Here is a 19,259-nt window from a genome sequence, read left to right as displayed (position 1 = left end):
CAGTAGCATTGTCATTGCTGAATTCATTGGCAAAGCCATTCTCAGTACAGTGGAGAGTTCATCATGGGAGAACTAACCGCCAGGGCATGTGTCTTGCACTCAGGATCACAGACTCCTGCATGTGATTGGCATTTTTTCCTGGTTATCAAGCCAACACCTATTACTTATCTCTCTCTTAGGTACTTCCGAAGACATACTCCTCTGCTCTTCCTCTCTTAACTATAGGCAGGTTTGCCAGTAGACTGAAGCACGTAGGCTCTGGTAAGTCTAAAGTAAGGAATGTGGCAAGCAGGGGTCTTCCCTAGATGAAGAACAGTATTTGTTGGAAATGTTATTAATAACCGGACACTAACCTCATTAAAAGCTTATCTGTATTGGTTCAGTGTCAGCATTCTTCCTGATGGAACCCCTGACTGAACACCTTTCAGAGCATGACTTATTGCAACTTTGATCTCTTTCACACACAAAAGAACTAAAGTGTGATTATCAGAAGTCTTGTTTCAGGCAATTTTAACAAGGCTTTCAAAGTCACTGGCGCAAGATTTTTAAATTAATTTCTGAAGCTGGATGCTAGTCTCCTCTAAGAAGAATGGAGTCAGAGAGGAAGGATATTCCACATGAGAATTGACACAGGACTTCTGATGACTTCACAAAAAAGATTATTTTATACCGAACCAATATATACAGATATATACTTCACAGCAATTCTTATAGCACAAGGCTACATTTTACTGGAATAACAAGACTCAATCACAAATATAGCTCATTAATCCAGAGAGAGGAAGGCAAATAAATGTGACAAGCCACACTACAGCTTTTGCTGAGTTAGGTGCCAGTATTGGTTTCTCAACAGGATGAAGAACACACCCCAGAGAAGATAATGGAAGGTGTGCAACATTGTTAGACCTGGCTTAGCAGAGTTAGGAGACTATCATGGGTAAATTCCTGTAGGGTTGTTGTTGTCAGAGAATAGAAAAGCATAGGGGCAATTCTCAGCATATGATTACTTGAACGAGTTGGGTTCCACCCTTCCTCATTAATTTACGCATTACAGTTTTGAAATATTTTCTATACAGAGGCATCAGTGGGGAGCCCCTGCCAGGCAGGGAGCAAATTTGCATAGCCACCAAACATTCACTAACTCCAACAGGCTTAAAAGAGAATAAAAGCCCTTGTAGCCTGGCTATACTGAGACTTCTAAGATCTATAACTCTGTGGCATCTCTACCATGTCATTGCTCTCTCTCCTGTTTCCCTTCATCTCTTTCTGCACAGGTGACCTACTAAAGACTCAGTTTGCTATTTCAACCTGCACAGGATACTGTTGCCCAGCTCTGAATCCTGAGTTCTGTTCCAGTAGAGTGTTGAGTTGGACCTGGAAGGGACATTGTTCAATATACTCAGCATCCTTCTCTTTTCTCTTACAGGTTCCATGGCCTCCTATGTACTGACTCAACCTTCTTCACTATCAGTGGCCTTAGGTCAAATGACCACTATAACCTGCTCTGGAGATAAACTCTCAGCTAAATATGATCACTGGTACCTGCAGAAGGAAGGCCATGCCCCTGTGCTGGTCATATATCAAGATAATAAACGCCCAGATGGCATCCCAGACCAATTTTCTGGCTCCAACTCAGGGAACAAGGCGACCATGACTATCAGCAAAGTCCAGGCGGTAGATGAAGCTGACTACAACTGTCACTGTTGGGATAGCACAAGTGATGCTCACAGTAACACGTGCAGATGAGGAAGTAAGACACAAAGCCTTCTCTCCTGTGACAGTGCCAACTCATTTCCTAGTTTAACTTGCAAAGTTGTTTCCCTGACCTTTGCTAAGATCTTTGTATTCTAATACAAAATGAACAAGCCTGCATGTGTAATGTGAACTGCCGAGTATCATTTCTCAGACACCACCAAGCAGAAGATGTGGTGACCTTCAGATTCGATCAGATAAAAGATTTTGTTCCTAAAATGTAGCCAATTTATTATGATATCTTCTTGTGAACATAGTGCATTTTGTTATTTGATTATTTTTTTTCTTAGATATTTTACATCTACTCTGATTATATTCACACTCATATTTTGTCTCTCTTTTCTGGGTTTCCCTTGAGAAACACTATAAGGGAGCTTGTGAATTATAAGAAATGTTTTTGCAGTCTAACAAGTGTACAGTTAGAACTGGAAAGACAACTCAAGAAGGAAGAATTGCTTTACTCTCTCCTACCAAACCAACTGCGAAGACCTATTCTACCTTGAGACCATATAGCAAATGTCATGTAATACATTCCCTACATATTGACACAAAAAACAGACATGCCTTTGAAGGAAAGTACTAGTATGTTCATATAAAGACTTACAGGAACATGAACAAGGAACTCAAGGGCAATTGCACCTTTCAACAGAGCATATATATGGAGATAAAAGCCTTGATTAACAAATATGGTACCCAGAACACTTCCTTACTATCCACTGCCTATGGATCTTATTTTCTCTTCTCCCAATGTCTTGCTACACTTGAATTTCTGAAATGCTATATTTAATGGGATAAAAGAGATTCACTCTAACATTGTCTTTGGTTGTAGATCCATGAATAAATGTACTTCTTTCCTTAATAACTATGTCTCCAGAATTTTGGCTTTGAATAAAAATCCCATGGATTTGAATTCCATAACATGGTTTGACCATATATTTTCACCTTTTCTGGGAGGACCTGAGAAACAGTCATGATCAGGTCTGGTTATAACTTCTCATCTCTGAGACTGCCTTTTCATTTTAGCACCCATCAGGGTGGATTAAAAAAATGTGTTGGAACACTACATTTGAGAGGAAAGTAGGGAACTGTTGATGGGAACACACTCATTGTACATAATATGCATTTCTGGACATGTCCTCATGTAGCCCAGGAATAAAAGAGACCATTTAAATATTTAAAAAGTAGGAAAAATAGCAGCAGTCTTTATTTTCAAAAGTAGAAAAATTATTGAACTTTGAAAAGGATATAATTGATTTTATAAAAATGAAAATAGCAGTGTTTATGATTATGAACAAAGGTACACTAAGTGGTGTGACTTGCCCAATCCTCTTAATGATTTTGGACGGTCACATGAGACCTCACAGGACACTGTCCTCAGGCCTTAAACATTCTGCTCTGTTTCTCTGAGGCTGATGTATTGCACTGATCATGGTACCACCAAAAGATATTAAACACATTCTCCTTAGAGAAGTGACATTTCTGAAGCATTTCATGGAAACTGTCTTCCACTGTGGTTGCCTCTGCTAATTGAATGTATTTACTTTCTGTTCAGTTGCAGCTTTCTCCACTCTAGTCATTTTCAGGATAAGGATAGAATGTGAATTAAAGTACAATTCATGTAGAAGCAGGTCATGGCTGTCTTTCATGAAGGAATCACAGGATAAGAATACATTGGTATCTTTACATTGCTCCTCCCAGAGATAGCATATGAGTGGAGAGGGATTCAGCAAAGACTTCCCCAGATGTTCTCCATCGATATATTCTTCATTATTTCCAGATCTCCATGTAGAATGTTCTCACTTCTGCAAATGGTAATGTTATAGAGATACTACCAATTAAAATGTATAAGTTACAAAAAGAGATACAAGCTCAATATCCTTTATTTATGGCTAGAAACCAAATATGAGTGAGTACATCCCATGTTCCTCTTTTTGGGTCTGGTTTACCTCACTCAGGATAGTGTTTCTAGAGAAGCTAAATAAGAAGGTGAATCCAAAGACAAACACATTGGCATCCTCCTGAATATTAACCTTCATTAGGCGATGAAAGGAGACAGAGACAGAGACCCACATCGGAGCACCGGACAGAAATCTCAAGGTCCAAATCAGGAGCAGAAGGAGACAAAGCACGAACAAGGAACTCAGGACCGCGAGGGGTGCACCCACATTGAGACAATGGGGATATTCTATCAGGAACTCACCAAGGCCAGCTGGCCTGGGTCTGAAAATGCATGGGATAAATTTGGACTAGCTGAGCATAGCAGACAATGAGGAAGAATGGGAACTCAAGAACAATGGCAGTGGGTTTTTGATCCTACTGTACGTCCTGGCTTTGGGGGAGCCTAGGCAGATTGGATGCTCACCTTACTAGACCTGGATAGAGGTGGGCGGTCCTTAGCTTCCCACAGGTCAGGGAACCCTGATTGCTCTTTGAGCAGATGAGGGAGGGTGACTTGATTGGGGGAGGGGGAGGGAAATGGGAGGCGGTGGCGGGGAGGAGGCAGAAATCCTTAATAAATAAATAAATTAAAAAAATAAAATAAAATATAGAGATACATAGTTATACCTTTACTTTTATTGGGTTTGACCTAGGTTTAAAATGTAAGATTACCCTGTCCCTGCTTCCTCTTCCATGTGGGAGTTTCATTAACCTGTTAACAAATGGCAACTCACTTTCATCAATAAATTGCTTTGCAACACCAAAAGGTATCCCAATCCCTACTGAGAAAGGGTCCTGATATGTGCAAACCTTTTTGTAATTATTTTTGTTTTTCGAGACAGGGTTTCTCTGTGGCTTTGGAGCCTGTCCTGGAACTAGCTCTGTAGACTAGGCTGGTCTCGAACTCACAGAGATCCAACTGCTTCTGCCTCCCGAGTGCTGGGATTAAAGGCGTGCGCCACCATTGCCTGGCCGTTTTGTAAATCTTTAAGAATGTCTTGGGTGATATTTTGCAAGAGCAAAGGTAACATTGTAAAGACCTTCCAGCCTGCAGCAGGTGTGACATGACTGCTGCCTCTGTCTTTAAATCCCCCACCCTCCTTTGTCTTTCCCAGGCAGGAGCCTGTTCTAGAGGACTAACTGTACTCTTCATTCATTTAATAAAGGTTGGTGATTTGTAACTGGCCTCCACGAACTGTTTCAGAAACAAATAATAGAGTATACCTAATTAAAAGTTATAACAAAGTAATTGATTTACCAATTAAAGTAGTTCTAGACTTTATAAAAGTACATGTCAGAATGAATCAAAGATTTGTTACTATGCTGTTACAGTACATTTATACACTACAGAAGATTTATAGATATAGCAGAGTTTATGAATTCAAACTACTTGTAAGTAGTATTTTTTTGGGAGAGTTGTATAATTGTAAAATATTTTGGGTGGTTGGAGAGAAGGTTCATTGGTTAAGAACACACTGATCTTACAGTAGGTTCAAATTCATTCCTTGGATTAACGTAGGGTGGGTTATCACTGCTTTTAATTTCAGCTCCTGAGAATCCAACAGCCCTGGCCTCTGTGTGTGTCTTTCACATGCACTCATAATTTATAATAAAAATAGACCAAAAGGCCAAAAACATCCGAAACTTTTTTTCAGGAATCTATAATCTGGGAATTAAAATTTATTACTGGAAAATTATTTTATTTATTTATATTTATTTATTATTGGAAGGAAGTATTCACAGTCCGGCAGGGGGCACTGTGTAATTCTAAGAAACTGACAAGAACTGAAACTGACTACTAACTTGAATTTAATCTCCTGGAACAATTTCACACCCAGAATTAGAGGTTATAGCACAGCAGCTGTCTCCCCAGAGCTGTTCTACGCTCCCTGAGAGTAGAAATGTGCCCTGGACTGAAAAGATGCAATTTAGTTGTGACGGTGATAGTAAAATTCTAATACTGCAGCAAGTCACCATTTCCCAAATACCCAGACAACCCCAGAGACCAGCAGCAATCTTTGGATCCTGGGATCTCTTGAGATTTAAAGCAAGACCTGGACACCCAACTCATCCCTCTGTCTTTATTCCATCTCTGTCAATTTTCAGGGAGATTAAAAAGACCTGTCTTTGGAATGACCCTCTCATTCTTTGCTTCATTCTTAAATGTAACAGCTATTTCTTTCAGGGTCTCCTCCACAAGCTGAACTGATGCTGAGGAATGAGGGTCTCTAGTAGCTACTGTTTGTCTCTTTCCACACTGCTTCCAGGAGTAGCCTGGCCAAGCCTCTAGGCTCTGATTCACCTAACAGTTAACAGTCACTCACGCTCTCCTGTCACTTTTTACATTAAATTGAATCTTTTTCTGGGCTTTCGGGTTACAAGTCTGAAGTCAGTGCTGAAGGCTACTGCACGCTACACGACAGTGGTGCTCAGCACAGTGAGACCCAGATGGAGAAGCAAGACAAATGCACATTTGCCTGAGCCTAGTATAAGCCCTGTCCTGTGATAGTGGGATTCCATGACCAGGCACTGCTGCCATCATAATTTAAATCTCCACAGACAACAAGGTGAAGGGAAGTATCTTCCTTCATTTGTGTTCTAACTAGAATAAAACATGGAGCTATTTGTCAACTGTTGTGATGGACAATAAAAACATAAAATGAGAAGTAAAATATTTTAACCCTCCCATAGATGTGTTTGTTTGTATGAGTCCATAAGTCTTCAGTGAGAAGTATTCTCTGTAATGTTCTTTCGGTAACTAGATTAAAGTGGAATAACAGTCAATTCATATTTTATAACTATTGGCATATTATCTTTCATTTGAAGAAAATAAAATTCATTGTATATTTTTAAAAGCTATGAAATTGTATATTGTAAGTTTACTATATAATGACACTATAGTAACATATATCATATGACAATAACATACACTTTTATAATTGACATATTAGTGTCACAAGGTTATGTGCTCAACTATGTTCATAGCAGCTTTCTTTGTCATAGCCAGAACCTGGAAACAACCTAAATGTCTCTCAACTGAAGAATGGATAAGAAAAATGTGGTACATTTACACAATGGAGTACTATACAGCAGAAAGAAATGACATCTTGAATTTTGCAAGAAAATACAAAAGCTAGAAAACATTATTTTGAGTGAGGTGACCCAGACACAGAAAGAGAATTATTGCATGTACCGACTTGTATGTGGTTTTTAAACACAAAGCAAAGAAAATCAGCCTACAAATGACATTCCCAGAGAACTTATACAACAATGGGGACACCAAGAGAGACTTACATAGATCTAATGTACAGGGGATGTAAGAAGAAAGTTGAAAAAGACAAGATTTTCTGAGTTAATTGAGAGTATGGGGACCTTGGGGGAGGATAGAAGGGGAAAGGGCAAGGCAGGAAGAGGAACAGAGAAAAATGTAGAGCTCAATAAAAATAAACAAAAAAGGAAGAAATAATTGACATATTATATAACATAATTATTGTATTAATATATGTTATTTTATATAAAAATAATATACTATATTATCAATATACTATATAGTACTTATATATTGATATATATTATAGTATTTAATATGTAATTATATATTTATTTTAGGAATATATGTATATATATATATACACACACACAATAGTTTCTTTTCTGACATTAGATTAACACATTTTCTCTTAGGGATGATATGATGATGTGATAAATCACATTCTAAAATTGTGAGTACTATTGCAGATGTGTTATGTCAGAAGAGTTCATGGAGAAGCATAGTGAATCCCCTAGGTCTTCATAGGATGGTTCTGAGAACATATGGAGGGAGTGTTGGATTGACATGAAGATGAATGTGCATATAAGGATTTGTAGCTCCTGACCAATGATAACTTAAGATTGTTCACAAACAACAGGGACAAGGAGGGAAGGAAGTGGTGCCATAGTGTGCTTAGCTCACCGTGTCTATTTGCACATCTCTCCTCCAGATTTCAGTATGTGATAATACAAGTCACTTATATTAACCCTGTGTTTATAGGTTGGTATGCTGTTGCTGCCATCTCAAGGAAATAACAAACTAGACAATATTTTTGAAGTATTTCTGAATTTGTGCACATTTCTCTAATCTTCACTCCATTTTCCCTAAGTATATTGACAAATTGATTCATATTTCTTGCTTTATGATTGCAACTAAACTCTAATGTTAACAAATTTTCAGTCTTACATCATAAATACACGTCTCCTCTTTCAATATTTTAATACTGTGATAAAGACACAGTAGTGCAGCTTCTAGAAGATGCCTTTTATTCATTGGCATCCACCTGTGAGAGTGAAATCAAACAAGCATTACCTTGCTAATAGAAACTCAATTTTGAACACTTTGTGAACTATATAACACTGAAGGACATGCCTGTCATTTTTAGCGGGAAAACTTAAGCAAGCTAATCCTGTCATATAATGCACATACTGAGAATCATGAAATTATTTTGTTATACATGATGGCAAGAAATAATACATAGAAAAAAAAGAGAAAAGTTTACAACCTGAACCACAATAGTTTGTAGCCTATGTTAGTCAGTACTTTCTAAAACTCAAGATGCACATGGATCCTGTATCTACGGGTGTGAATTGGGGTCTAGCATCCTTCACTTGTGGAGTTCTCCTTCCCAAGTAACATCAATATTTGAATGCCAGTAATACCAAAGATGTACTTAATATAAAATCAAAACCACAGGCAGGCAGAAAAAGTAGTAAAATTGTCATAGAAGCATCAAAAGATTTAAAATAATTTATTTATTCACTTAGTTACATATTTATTTAATGATTTAATGTGTGTGTGTGTGTGTGTGTGTGTGTGTGTGTGTGTGTGTGTGTAAAGACCACATCTATACAACAACTTTTGTAAGGTGACTCATTCCTTTCACAATGGTAATTCCAGGAATCAACTCCCATTGAGGCTTGAGAAATGTTCTCAAATACTCAAGCATCTTGCTGTTTCAAAGGTTCTAAGTAGGATACAATATACATAGTTCTGTGCATATATTCAACAAGAGTTAACAGAACCCTAGCTTCTTTCTTTTGTTTCCTTCCTATATATTTTGCTGCCTCCTTCTATATTTTCCTCCCTCACTCCCTCCTTTCATTCTCTCTCTATCTCTGTCTGTGTGTTTTTCTTTTTTATATTTCTTTCTTTCTATTTTTGTCTGTTAATATTTTGTATTCAGATTATTTTACTTTTTAAGTTTTTCAAACAATATATTCTGATCACATTGTTTCCCTTTTCCCAACTCTTCCCAGGTCCTTTCAGCTCTCTACTCATCTAACTTCATGCTCTTTTAAGCAAAACAAAACAAAAGAAAACAGAAAAATCACCAAAAAAAAACCAGAGCAACAGCAACAATAGGAAAAATCAAACAAAAAGAATGGATGAAGTAAAATGAGAAAATCAATCAGACAAAATTTAAAACTGCGCACACGCACACACACACACACACACACACACACACACACACACACACACACCATAGAATCTCTTTACTGTTGAGTAACTACTCCTGACTAAGAGGCCTGCCCTGGAGTGTGTTTGATATTTCAGTGACAATTCATTGGAGATAACTGATTTTCCCTATTCCAAGCTTTTGGTTACAAATAAATTCCGGCTAAGGTTATTGACTATATGTTTACTTGTATTTCTTGGATCTGGCAATTTGTCTGATTTGAACATGTGCTGGTCTTACATGCTTGCTTCTTCGTTTCTATGACTTCACATGTGACTCAGTCCTGTTGTGTCTGGAAGATGCTGTTTCCTTGGAGCTATCTGTCATATCTGAATCTTAAGCTCTTTCTACACATTTTCTTTCCTGCAAATTCTCTGAGCCTGGTGGATATGTGTTGGACAGAGACAACTAAGGTACATAGTTACTTTAACCATGTATGAGTTAAACATACCTGAACAAACCCACATGGTCCTGACATCCCTGTTGCTTTTGCCCAGTCACCCCTGTTATTTCTTCTATCATGATTCATTAATTCTTTTCTACAATTTAGAGCAACTCCCTTTTCTGATCATCCATGTTCCTAAAGACCTGCCAGTTAAATATTGTATTGTGATATTAGATAAGTAGAAGGCGGTTTCCCTGAGTGCTTTGGAAACCATCACACACAATCATTCTTTATCAGTACCCTCTAATCCTTTTTTAAGGACAAACACAGGACCATTTTGTTCTTTCCCCAACTTTTTTCTTTATAATTTTGTTTTGTATTTTCATGTAATGTTCATTTTTTAATTTATAATGCATCAAAAGAGTCATGCAGTATAATATTTATCATCCTAAATACTAATGTTCTTCAGCGTTTCTCTATGGGTCAATCTGCTAAGGAACCAAGCACAGAGATTAAGTCTGGAATCTTGAGCATTCTGAGAAGGGGCCTATGGAGTAAATTTCTCTGTACCCAGCATAAGTAGGAAAGGTCCATGCATAAAGAGATCCTTATAAATTAATGTCTACAACCTTGGTTCTCAGATTTTCTAATACTTTGAGGCCTTTATGTAGTATCTTCTTTGTGTTGTCACCCAAACAGGAAATTATTCATTGTTATCTCATAAGTGTAATTTTTCTACTGTTAAATATTATAATGTAATATTTTATAAACAGGATAGCTGATATGTGTCCTCTGTCGTGGTGGTCATAACCCATAGGTTATGAACACTGATCTACATAGCATTTCCACTGTAGAGAAAACTAAAGAGAAGATGTAAAAGTCAGCCTCAGAGAAGGTAACTCCTGAACTTGATCAGAAAGTGCTTAGTAGTCAAAGCCTTAAGGAAGTATAGTGGTGACAAACATGACAGACCTAAACCTGAACAGTGGGTTCCACAGGTTTCACTGAAGGATCTGGAGAATCTAGCTGAGATAAGAACATTTATCTCTTTGTGACTTTTCATGATCCAATACGCCCAGCAGCTGGGGCTACTGTGATCTCTTGGGCAACCTCAGGAAGGAAGTGACACCCAGATTTTGATGGCACAAACACCTAAGAAAGAATTTTCTTGACCAAGAAAATTTGCATATTTGCAAGATGGGCCCTCTCATATCTCTAGAAATGTTGAAGGATAAGAGAGACCCACACCATGTCTGTTTCAGCAGAGCTCAGTGGTGTCTGCACCATGGCCTGGATTCCTCTCCTCTTCTTCCTCCTTCACTGCACAGGTTAGGAGAGTCATTTAGACTCCAATGACAGTTCAGGGAAACCAACCGGCAAAAAGGTATCTTATACTCTCATGTGCTTCTCTTTTACAGGATCTTTCTCCCAACCTGTGCTGACTCAGTCACCATCTGCCTCAGCCTCCCTGGGAGCCTCAGTCAAACTCACCTGCACCTTGAGTAGTCAGCACAGCACCTACAACGTTGCATGGTACCAGCAACAGCCAGACAAGGCTCCTAAGTATGTGATGTATGTTTACAGTAGTGGAAACTATGGCAAGGGAGACGGGATCCCTGATCGCTTCTCTGGCTCCAGCTCTGGAGCTCAGCGTTACTTAAGCATCTCCAACATTCAGCCTGATGATGAAGCTATCTATTTCTGTGGTGCATATTATAGCACTGGAGGACAATACGGGTGAACACAGTGATCCAGAGAAATGAGGAAGCAGCACAAGAACTATTTTCCTCTCTTGCTACCAAGGCAAGACTATGGCTTCGAAAAGGATCATCTAAAGTTCTTACTTATCACACTCGTATATTTTCTTATTACTCAAGGGGATAGATCATAGTTCTAGCTCCTGAGCACCTTAGGAAAGAGAAGAAAGGCAAGGATTGTATTGACTTCACTGCTGTGTTAAATTAATGACTGTTTAAAATCAAATCTCATGTGTACAGAGCTGAGGAGGTGTGAACATTCTTATGTAAAGTTAGAGAACTGGGTTTAAAGCTCTCACTGTTACTCACCAAAGTTGACAGGAACGTCTATTCATTGTAAAAAGGCTTTATTTACTCATGCTCTGTCTTTTAACTCCAAATCACAAAGAAGTACAATGTAAAGACATTTATGAAGTAGTGAGGTAGGGCACCCTAGACACATTACAAAATATTAGAAACTGCCACAATGGCTGAGCATTGTCCTCAAATGTTCACAAACTTTCCATATTGCTTCTGACACTCCTCTTTGCTTAGTAAGCCTTCCCAATATTTTAAAGAAAGGATAAAATTACTGCTATATGGTTTAGTCTCTGCAAATTTCTTACATGTGACCTTTTTATATCAGCATTTTTGGCTGTGTCTCATGTCATGCAATAAGTTTTCTATGTAATCAACATGAACTGAAGCTAGGGGATATAGAACACAGAGGAGGGACAGACTGCACCAAAGTGAAGTTAGCAATCTGTGTGCACTATAATAGCATATATCCATGAAGCATTAAGGAAAAGGCATTAGCTCATCATCACACACACCCTTGAGAATGGCCAGAAGCAGTCTGTGTTTTTTCCTTTACCAAATATCTTATTGCTAGCATAATGTCCTCTTTTCTGTCTTACTCAACATATCACTCCCAGGTCTTCTCTTTCTTAACCAAACTCAACCTAAAACCTACCTAAAGCCAATGAGCTTGTAATGAAATTCTAAAAAATAATTCTTAAATTTCTACCAGATGCTCAAAATTTGGTTTTTTTTGTTCTCTCTAAATTCTTGTGAGATTCCAAGTCTATGGGGAAAAGTATACAAATGTATTTTTTTGGACATATTATTTTTGGATGACCATGCTCACTTTTCTTACCACATCTAGTTTAAAAGACCAGATCTGAGCTGTAGTGTGTAGGACTGATGCTGTAGGAATTCCTACCGCCAGTAGCCTTTAAGTTACCCACCTACGTGGGTATGTCTTCCTATTCTATATTACTATATAAGTTTATATAAAGCACTGGTCTATCCTCCCTTCTGGTGGCATGATTCAGTTCCTGTTCCCAGCTCATGCAGAGGACTGTGACCTGTGAGTCTACCCCTAAATAAATAACCCTTTATTTTACTCAATTCTGAGCTATTTTGGGATTTCTTTTTATGTCCTTTTCATCTGGTACCTACATGGATATGGATTCCATACCCACTGAGTGGACCGGCTTAGAGTTCTAACCAGTCCACAGCTCAGAAAGTTTTCCAACCTTACCTGCTTGGCCAACTTAAAACCCCAACTACAGTGGAGCTGTGTGTGGAAACTTGGAAATTTCCGAGTTCATGAACATCCCCTCCACCACTGCTGTGTTCCTTGCCTCATGGCGACTTGTGCAGTTTCTGTTTTGTGTTCCCTGTCCGTGAGTTATGGGCTGCTTGCTCCTTGTATGGAATTGACAAAATTGAATCCATTTTTAGGGTACTGAGAAATTATTTTAAAGAATACATACTGTTGAATTTGACAATCAAAATTGTTAAAAATTAATGATAGGTTAACAGATAGAGTATCTCTCCAGGATGGTAATCTGCACACTATCCTAATGATGAGGAGGGGAACAGAGAAAAATGTGGAGTTCAAGAAAGAAAGAATAAGACACCTGAGAAGGGAGTGTATGCAAGGATTTCCTAGGAATAACATCTCCTCTTGGAATGGCATGAAAAGGAGGACTCAGCATTCAGGTATATGTAGAAGGTATAGCAAAGACCAGCTTTGGACCAATGAATGCAGATCAACAAAAGACAGACAAGGCAACCTGATATTATCTGGAAACTCCTTGGGTGGGGGCATTCTCTCACAGGCCAGCAAGCCAAAAGTGTTCCAATCATTCCCAGTCACTGTGGAGGAATATATTGATACAAACAGATAAAAAAAGACAGGTCACAAATCGAAAGACTTAAGTAAGGTGGAATGGAGCCCTAATAATGCTATGAAAAAGGCAGACTTATATGCTATTTTCATGGATTTTAAAGAACCTCTTAATATAGTTACTGATTCACAATATGCAGAAAGAGTTGTCTTGCATATAGAAACTGCTGAATTTATACCAGATGATACAAAATTGACTTCATTATTTATCCAGGGGCAATATTTAATCAGGAATAGGCTCTGTTCCATATATATATAAGACACATCCAATCCCATAGATGTCTGCCAGGTCTATTAGAACAGGTGATACAGAAATTCACTGATTATTGATTGGAAATATATTGAAGGCCTCAGAATTTCATAGGAGATATCAAGTTTAAAGAGTTTAACTAAAGAGTTTTCTATTACATGGCAACAAGATAAGGAGATTATAAAGAAATACCATACTTGTTCTTTATATAACCAAACACCACTACTGGCAGAGAGTAACACAAAGTGTACTCAAAGGAATGAAATCTGACAGATGGATGTGTTCCACTTTGCAGAATTTGGAAATTTAAAATATGTACATTATACCATTGACACTTATTCAGGTTTTCAATGGGCAAATGCTTTGTGTTTAGAAAAGGCTGATTCAATAATCACACCTTTATTAGAAGTTATGGCCATCATGGGTATATCTGCACAAATAAAGACAGATAACTGTTCAGCATATGTCTCTGAGAAAATGAAACTGTTTTTTTGCATGTTATAATATAAAACATTTTATAGGTATACCACACAATCCTACATGTCAGGCAGTTATAGAAAGATCAAATTGAACTATATAAGATATGTTAAAACAACAAAAATTGGTGGAAAATACCTCCAGAAGTGATTGCATAATGCTTTATTGACCTTGAATTTTCTTAATGCTAACGAAAAAGGAACAATAGTAGCAGAGAGACATTTGATAATAGAAAACTCTTCTGAATTTAATCATCCAGTATATTTCAAGGATGTGTCAACCTCACTATGGAGGCCAGGAGATGTGCTGCATTGGTGATGGGATTTTGCTATTATTTCAACAGGAGAAAAAAACGTTATGGGTACCATCAAAATTAATAAAGATTCAGTTTGCAAAAGAGAAATCTCTTGAGAAAGAGAAATGACAGCTCATCCACTGAGGTGACAACCATATAGTTGGAAAGAAACCATATTGGCTTGGGGCAGGGTTTTGATCTCATTATTACAGGAAAATACACCTCTTCAAAAACTCAAGAGACCCTGGATGTTTTGATGTTGACAGAGAAAAAAATAATTATCTAATAAGGACCATTAGAAAAAAGGAGTATGACTTATAAGGACAGGTGATCGAAACATATATGAATATATAGAGTTCACTTTGGTGTTGGACAACGACTGCCTCTGTCCTTCTCTAAATCTAAGCATGTTGTCAAAATAAAAATTCAGAGTTTCTGTTTCATGTCAGGAGCCATGGTATGGGACATAAAGCAAAAAGGAATTTAGAAAAAAATTTACTTGTATTTATATATATATTTATCATATGATTCATTGAATATATGTTTGTATAAATAATGTTTAAATTTTTCACAATGAATTTTCCTGCAATAATCTTTGAAGTTTTCCGGAAGATGATGGGGCCCCACAACAACAACTCTACCTGGTTGATATGATGTCATGATGCTGATAGTGCTACTATAAGACCTGTTTTTGGGTACTAGCTGCTCTAGATGGTTCCAAATTGGGTAGCTAAAATGGTATACTTCTTTTACAATCTTCTGGCCAAAACTCCAAATAGGAACCTCAGAAAATCCTAACGAATACTCAGAGACTATATGCAATTGTACCAGGTAGTAATCTTGGAACTTAAGCGTCACTTTACTTTCACAAGATATTATAGAAAGATCATTGCCCCCATGACAGTGGAAGTAATACTAGAAGACGACGTCCCCTCTTTCAACAAAATGTGTCCTAGGTTTAGGGACATCATTTAGGGGTTGATTATAATTGTTATAAGGTTGGGGTTTGGAGAAAATTATGTAAACTCAGTAATTTTATTGAAAAAAAGAAAATTGAATGGTATAAAAGATTAGTGTGAGCTTATTCACACTAATAATGATAATGAATAAGGGAGGGAAAACTTGTGAACTATTATATATATGCAATTTACATTGGTTTAGATTCTTGTATACTGATATACACTAAAATTATATTGACTATGTTCCTATTTTGTCTACAATATTTGTATACTTAGGCAAAGTTATTTTGTCACATTGTATGTATACATGATTAAGACATTTTGTTTATTGATATAATTTTAATGTTGCAATATACATTTCTACCTCTAATCAAGATATTTATACATTGTTTACAATTTAAGGCCATTGTCCTCATTTGTTGCACAGTTGTTTAGGATTGTATAATATTCTAATATGAAGTCTTAGTGTTTAAGTTATATAGATATTAGGAATTATAGGTCAGTATTTATCTATATTTGTCATACTAACAGTTAGATTAATCATATTCTTTGATACATAGAGATTGTATTCTGCATTGATAGGTAATCTTCCACCACTTCAAAGAGACATAGAATATGGAATGCATTTTGATAACCCATGATTCTGCTGATGTGAGGCATAATTGCTTCTGGCAACATTGGTCTATTTCTGAGAGAATGTTGAGCACCAAAGACACTTTACTTGTAGTTTGTTTTCTGCTTGGCAAATCTGATTTTTGGGCAAAGAACTGCCCATGCATTGACCACTGACAAAGTGCACAATGTCTAGACAGGATAAGTAGGATGATAGAAAAAAATGTCAAATCTTGCTAAAACAGGGCAATATGGTTTTGAAAACTTTTCTGCCTCTGAAAATGGTTTGTCTTTTACTCTAGGTGTTAGCAAAAGTTGGTTGCTCCAATGTTGTAAATGAGTCTTTGGGTGATTGCCATGGTAGCCAGTTGTCTCTACTATTTCTTGTACATTTTGGAAGTTGCTTGCTTGCTCTGCCAGCTTACTCAAGCAATATTATTTCCCTTCTTGGGTCTTCTATGGGGTTAAAGACTAGATAGTTGTAGTTACTTTTCTCTCATGACTTGGCCAAGTTAATTACAATACAAGGCTTAAACTGCTTAGGATAGGATAATCGTTGAGACAAAAAAATTTCCTTCCACCACATAATAATCAAAACACTAAACGTAAGGAATAAAGACAAAGTAACATAAAGGCAGACTATCAGAATCACACCTGAGTTCTCAATGAAATCATGTAAATGTTCATGAGTGAGATAACACAGATGCAACACGACAATTACGGTATGTTTTCTCTTATGCTTAGATGACAATATTTAATTTTCCAATCTGTGTGATACAATCCGAATATCCAAAGAATTTAGGTCCCTTGTATGGAAGTAGGGAGATGATATCCTCCCCCCCCCCAAATTGGGTACAATCTCTCATAGAGACCTATGAGTGTACAATGAGCTGAGAGCAAGAGTTTGAAGCATTCAGTCCTTATTGTTTCCTCCAAAACCTTCATCTCAAGGCTCAGGAGACAAAGAAAAATCACAAAAGCCAATGGATGACTCCAAGAAAAAAAAATGTCTTTCAGATGAAACACGATGGATGCACATATAAAATCACAAATATTGTGACAACTCATACAAGGACTGCACAGGTTCAAGGCAGACAGGGACCTAGCACTGAGGTGTTGAAGTGGACAAAGAATCTCATCCCTAGTCAAAAAAAAAAAAACACAGAAGAAAATGAAGAACGAAACAAAAATCTGTCTGATGAAAATCTATTTACAATAGCAGGTATCATTGGTTATATCAACTACTTTCTCTGACATATTCCTAGCCAGGAATATTTCTCTAATAGAAATATAGTCCATCACTGAGCCTTTAATTCGTGATCCTAGAGAAGCTAAATAAGAAGGTGAACCCAAAGAAAAACGTATAGGCATCCTCCTGAATATTGACCTTCATCAGGCGATGAAAGGGGACAAAGACAGAGACCCACATTGGAGCACCGGACTGAAATCTCAAGGTCCAAATCAGGAGCAGAAGGAGAGAGAGCACGGGCAAGGAACTCAGGACCGCGAGGGATTCACCCACACACTGAGACAATGGGGATCTTCTATTGGGAACTCACCACGGCCAGCTGGCCTGGGTCTGAAAAAGCCTGGGATAAAACTTGACTCGCTGAACATAGCGGACAATGAGGACTACTGAGAACTCAAGAACAATGGCAATGGGTTTTTTTATTCCACTGCACGTACTGGCTTTGTGAGAGCCTAGGCAGTTTGGATGCTCACCTTACTAGACCTGGATGGAGGTGGGTGGTCCTTGGACTTCCCACAGGGCAGGAAACCCTAATTGCTCTTTGGGCTGACGAGGGAGGGGGACTTGAAAATGGGAGGCGGTGGTGGGGAGGAGGCAGAAACCTTTAATAAATAAATAATATATATATATATTCCATGAATTTTTGTTTTTTGCTGACTTTTTTATATTATTTTGGTATTTTTGTCTTATTGATCTTTTGTTCTCTTGTTTTATGCATTTCATTTTTGAGAAATGGCAATATGTATAGGTAGGTAGATAGGAGTAGGGATACGGAGTTGACAATAAGAAGTTAAAGAAAGAAGAAAACATGATAAATATAAGTTTTATTAAAAAATAAAAAAGATATTTCTATTACTTTAGCCTATTTTTTTCCCTTTTTTATAGCTTTCTTTTTAGTGTCCCAAATTTACTGGATGTTTTATATCCAGATATTATATTTTATTAGTCAGAAATATCTATTTATTTTAGCTACTTTTTCAAGGTCTGAAATTCTGTCATCCTTCCTTTTATTCTGTTGCAAAGGCCTTTGTTTTGTTTCACATTTGAATTTTTATTTTCTAATTTTATTTTAGTTTGAATTTTTATCAATACTTCTACTTAATTGTTAAATCTTCTTTCATGTATCAAGCTTTTTTCATTATTTTATTCAACAGTTTGTGTTTTCACAGTCTTCATTAAAACATTTGTTCATATTCTATTAGGGTTTTTTCACACAGTCAAAATTGAATGTTTGAAGTCCTTGTCTTGTTCTTCACCTAAATTGATTTTCAAGATCTGAGAAAATAGAAATCCTAGATTTTGAGAAAACATATAGTCTTGTTGTTCACATTTGTGTTATTATGCTTAGATCTGTGCATCCTGAATTGTGATTTCTGAAGTGTATCTGGGCATAGATATTTTGTCTCATATTTGTTGGTGGGTGTACTGTTCTTCGTTGCTAATGTCCCCTCTGAGTACTGGCCAACTGTGCAACTGTAGGAGCATTGATGCTCTGCCAAAAATGTTACACTGAGATTCTCTGATAGGTATTTTTTCTTAAGTTCAGCAGAAATGAACAAGAACACAGATGAACTACCAAAATAACAGAAACTGGAAAGTGGATATAACAATGGCCCCTGGACCCACACTAGTAGACCGATTCTCATATGGACTGAGGTTACTGAAGAAGAGGGACTCACACAGACAAGCTGTAGTGACACTAAGATTAAGTCTAGAGAGAGTGAAAGAAAGAATAGAAAAGAGGGTAACAATCCACTCCTTGAATTTCAGCCTAATGTGGGAGTTGTGTGTCCCTGATAGATAAAGATTCCGGGGGCCAATGGTGTCACAGAGGCTTAGAAAAAGGGTTAAAAGACAAGAATGAAAGGGGCTGCAAGGAATAACTAAGGGGGCTCTGGTGACATTCTATTGACCTTAGGTCTC

At 37.3% G+C, this 19,259-nt stretch overlaps 1 gene segment (V, D, J or C); it reads left to right on the top strand.

The window, feature by feature from the left end:
* The first annotated feature begins 10,811 nt into the window (after positions 1–10,811).
* On the top strand, positions 10,812–11,305 carry LOC142847918 (immunoglobulin lambda variable 4-69-like). The segment is given in 2 exon segments: positions 10,812–10,892; positions 10,983–11,305. Coding segments are annotated over 2 exon segments (402 nt in total).
* Positions 11,306–19,259: the final 7,954 nt, after the last annotated feature.

Source organism: Microtus pennsylvanicus, chromosome 1 (assembly GCF_037038515.1).
Source record: "Microtus pennsylvanicus isolate mMicPen1 chromosome 1, mMicPen1.hap1, whole genome shotgun sequence".
Taxonomy (NCBI): Eukaryota; Metazoa; Chordata; class Mammalia; order Rodentia; family Cricetidae; genus Microtus; species Microtus pennsylvanicus.
The sequence above is the reverse complement of the archived record's forward strand: the minus strand, read 5'-3'. Positions and strand labels throughout refer to the sequence as shown.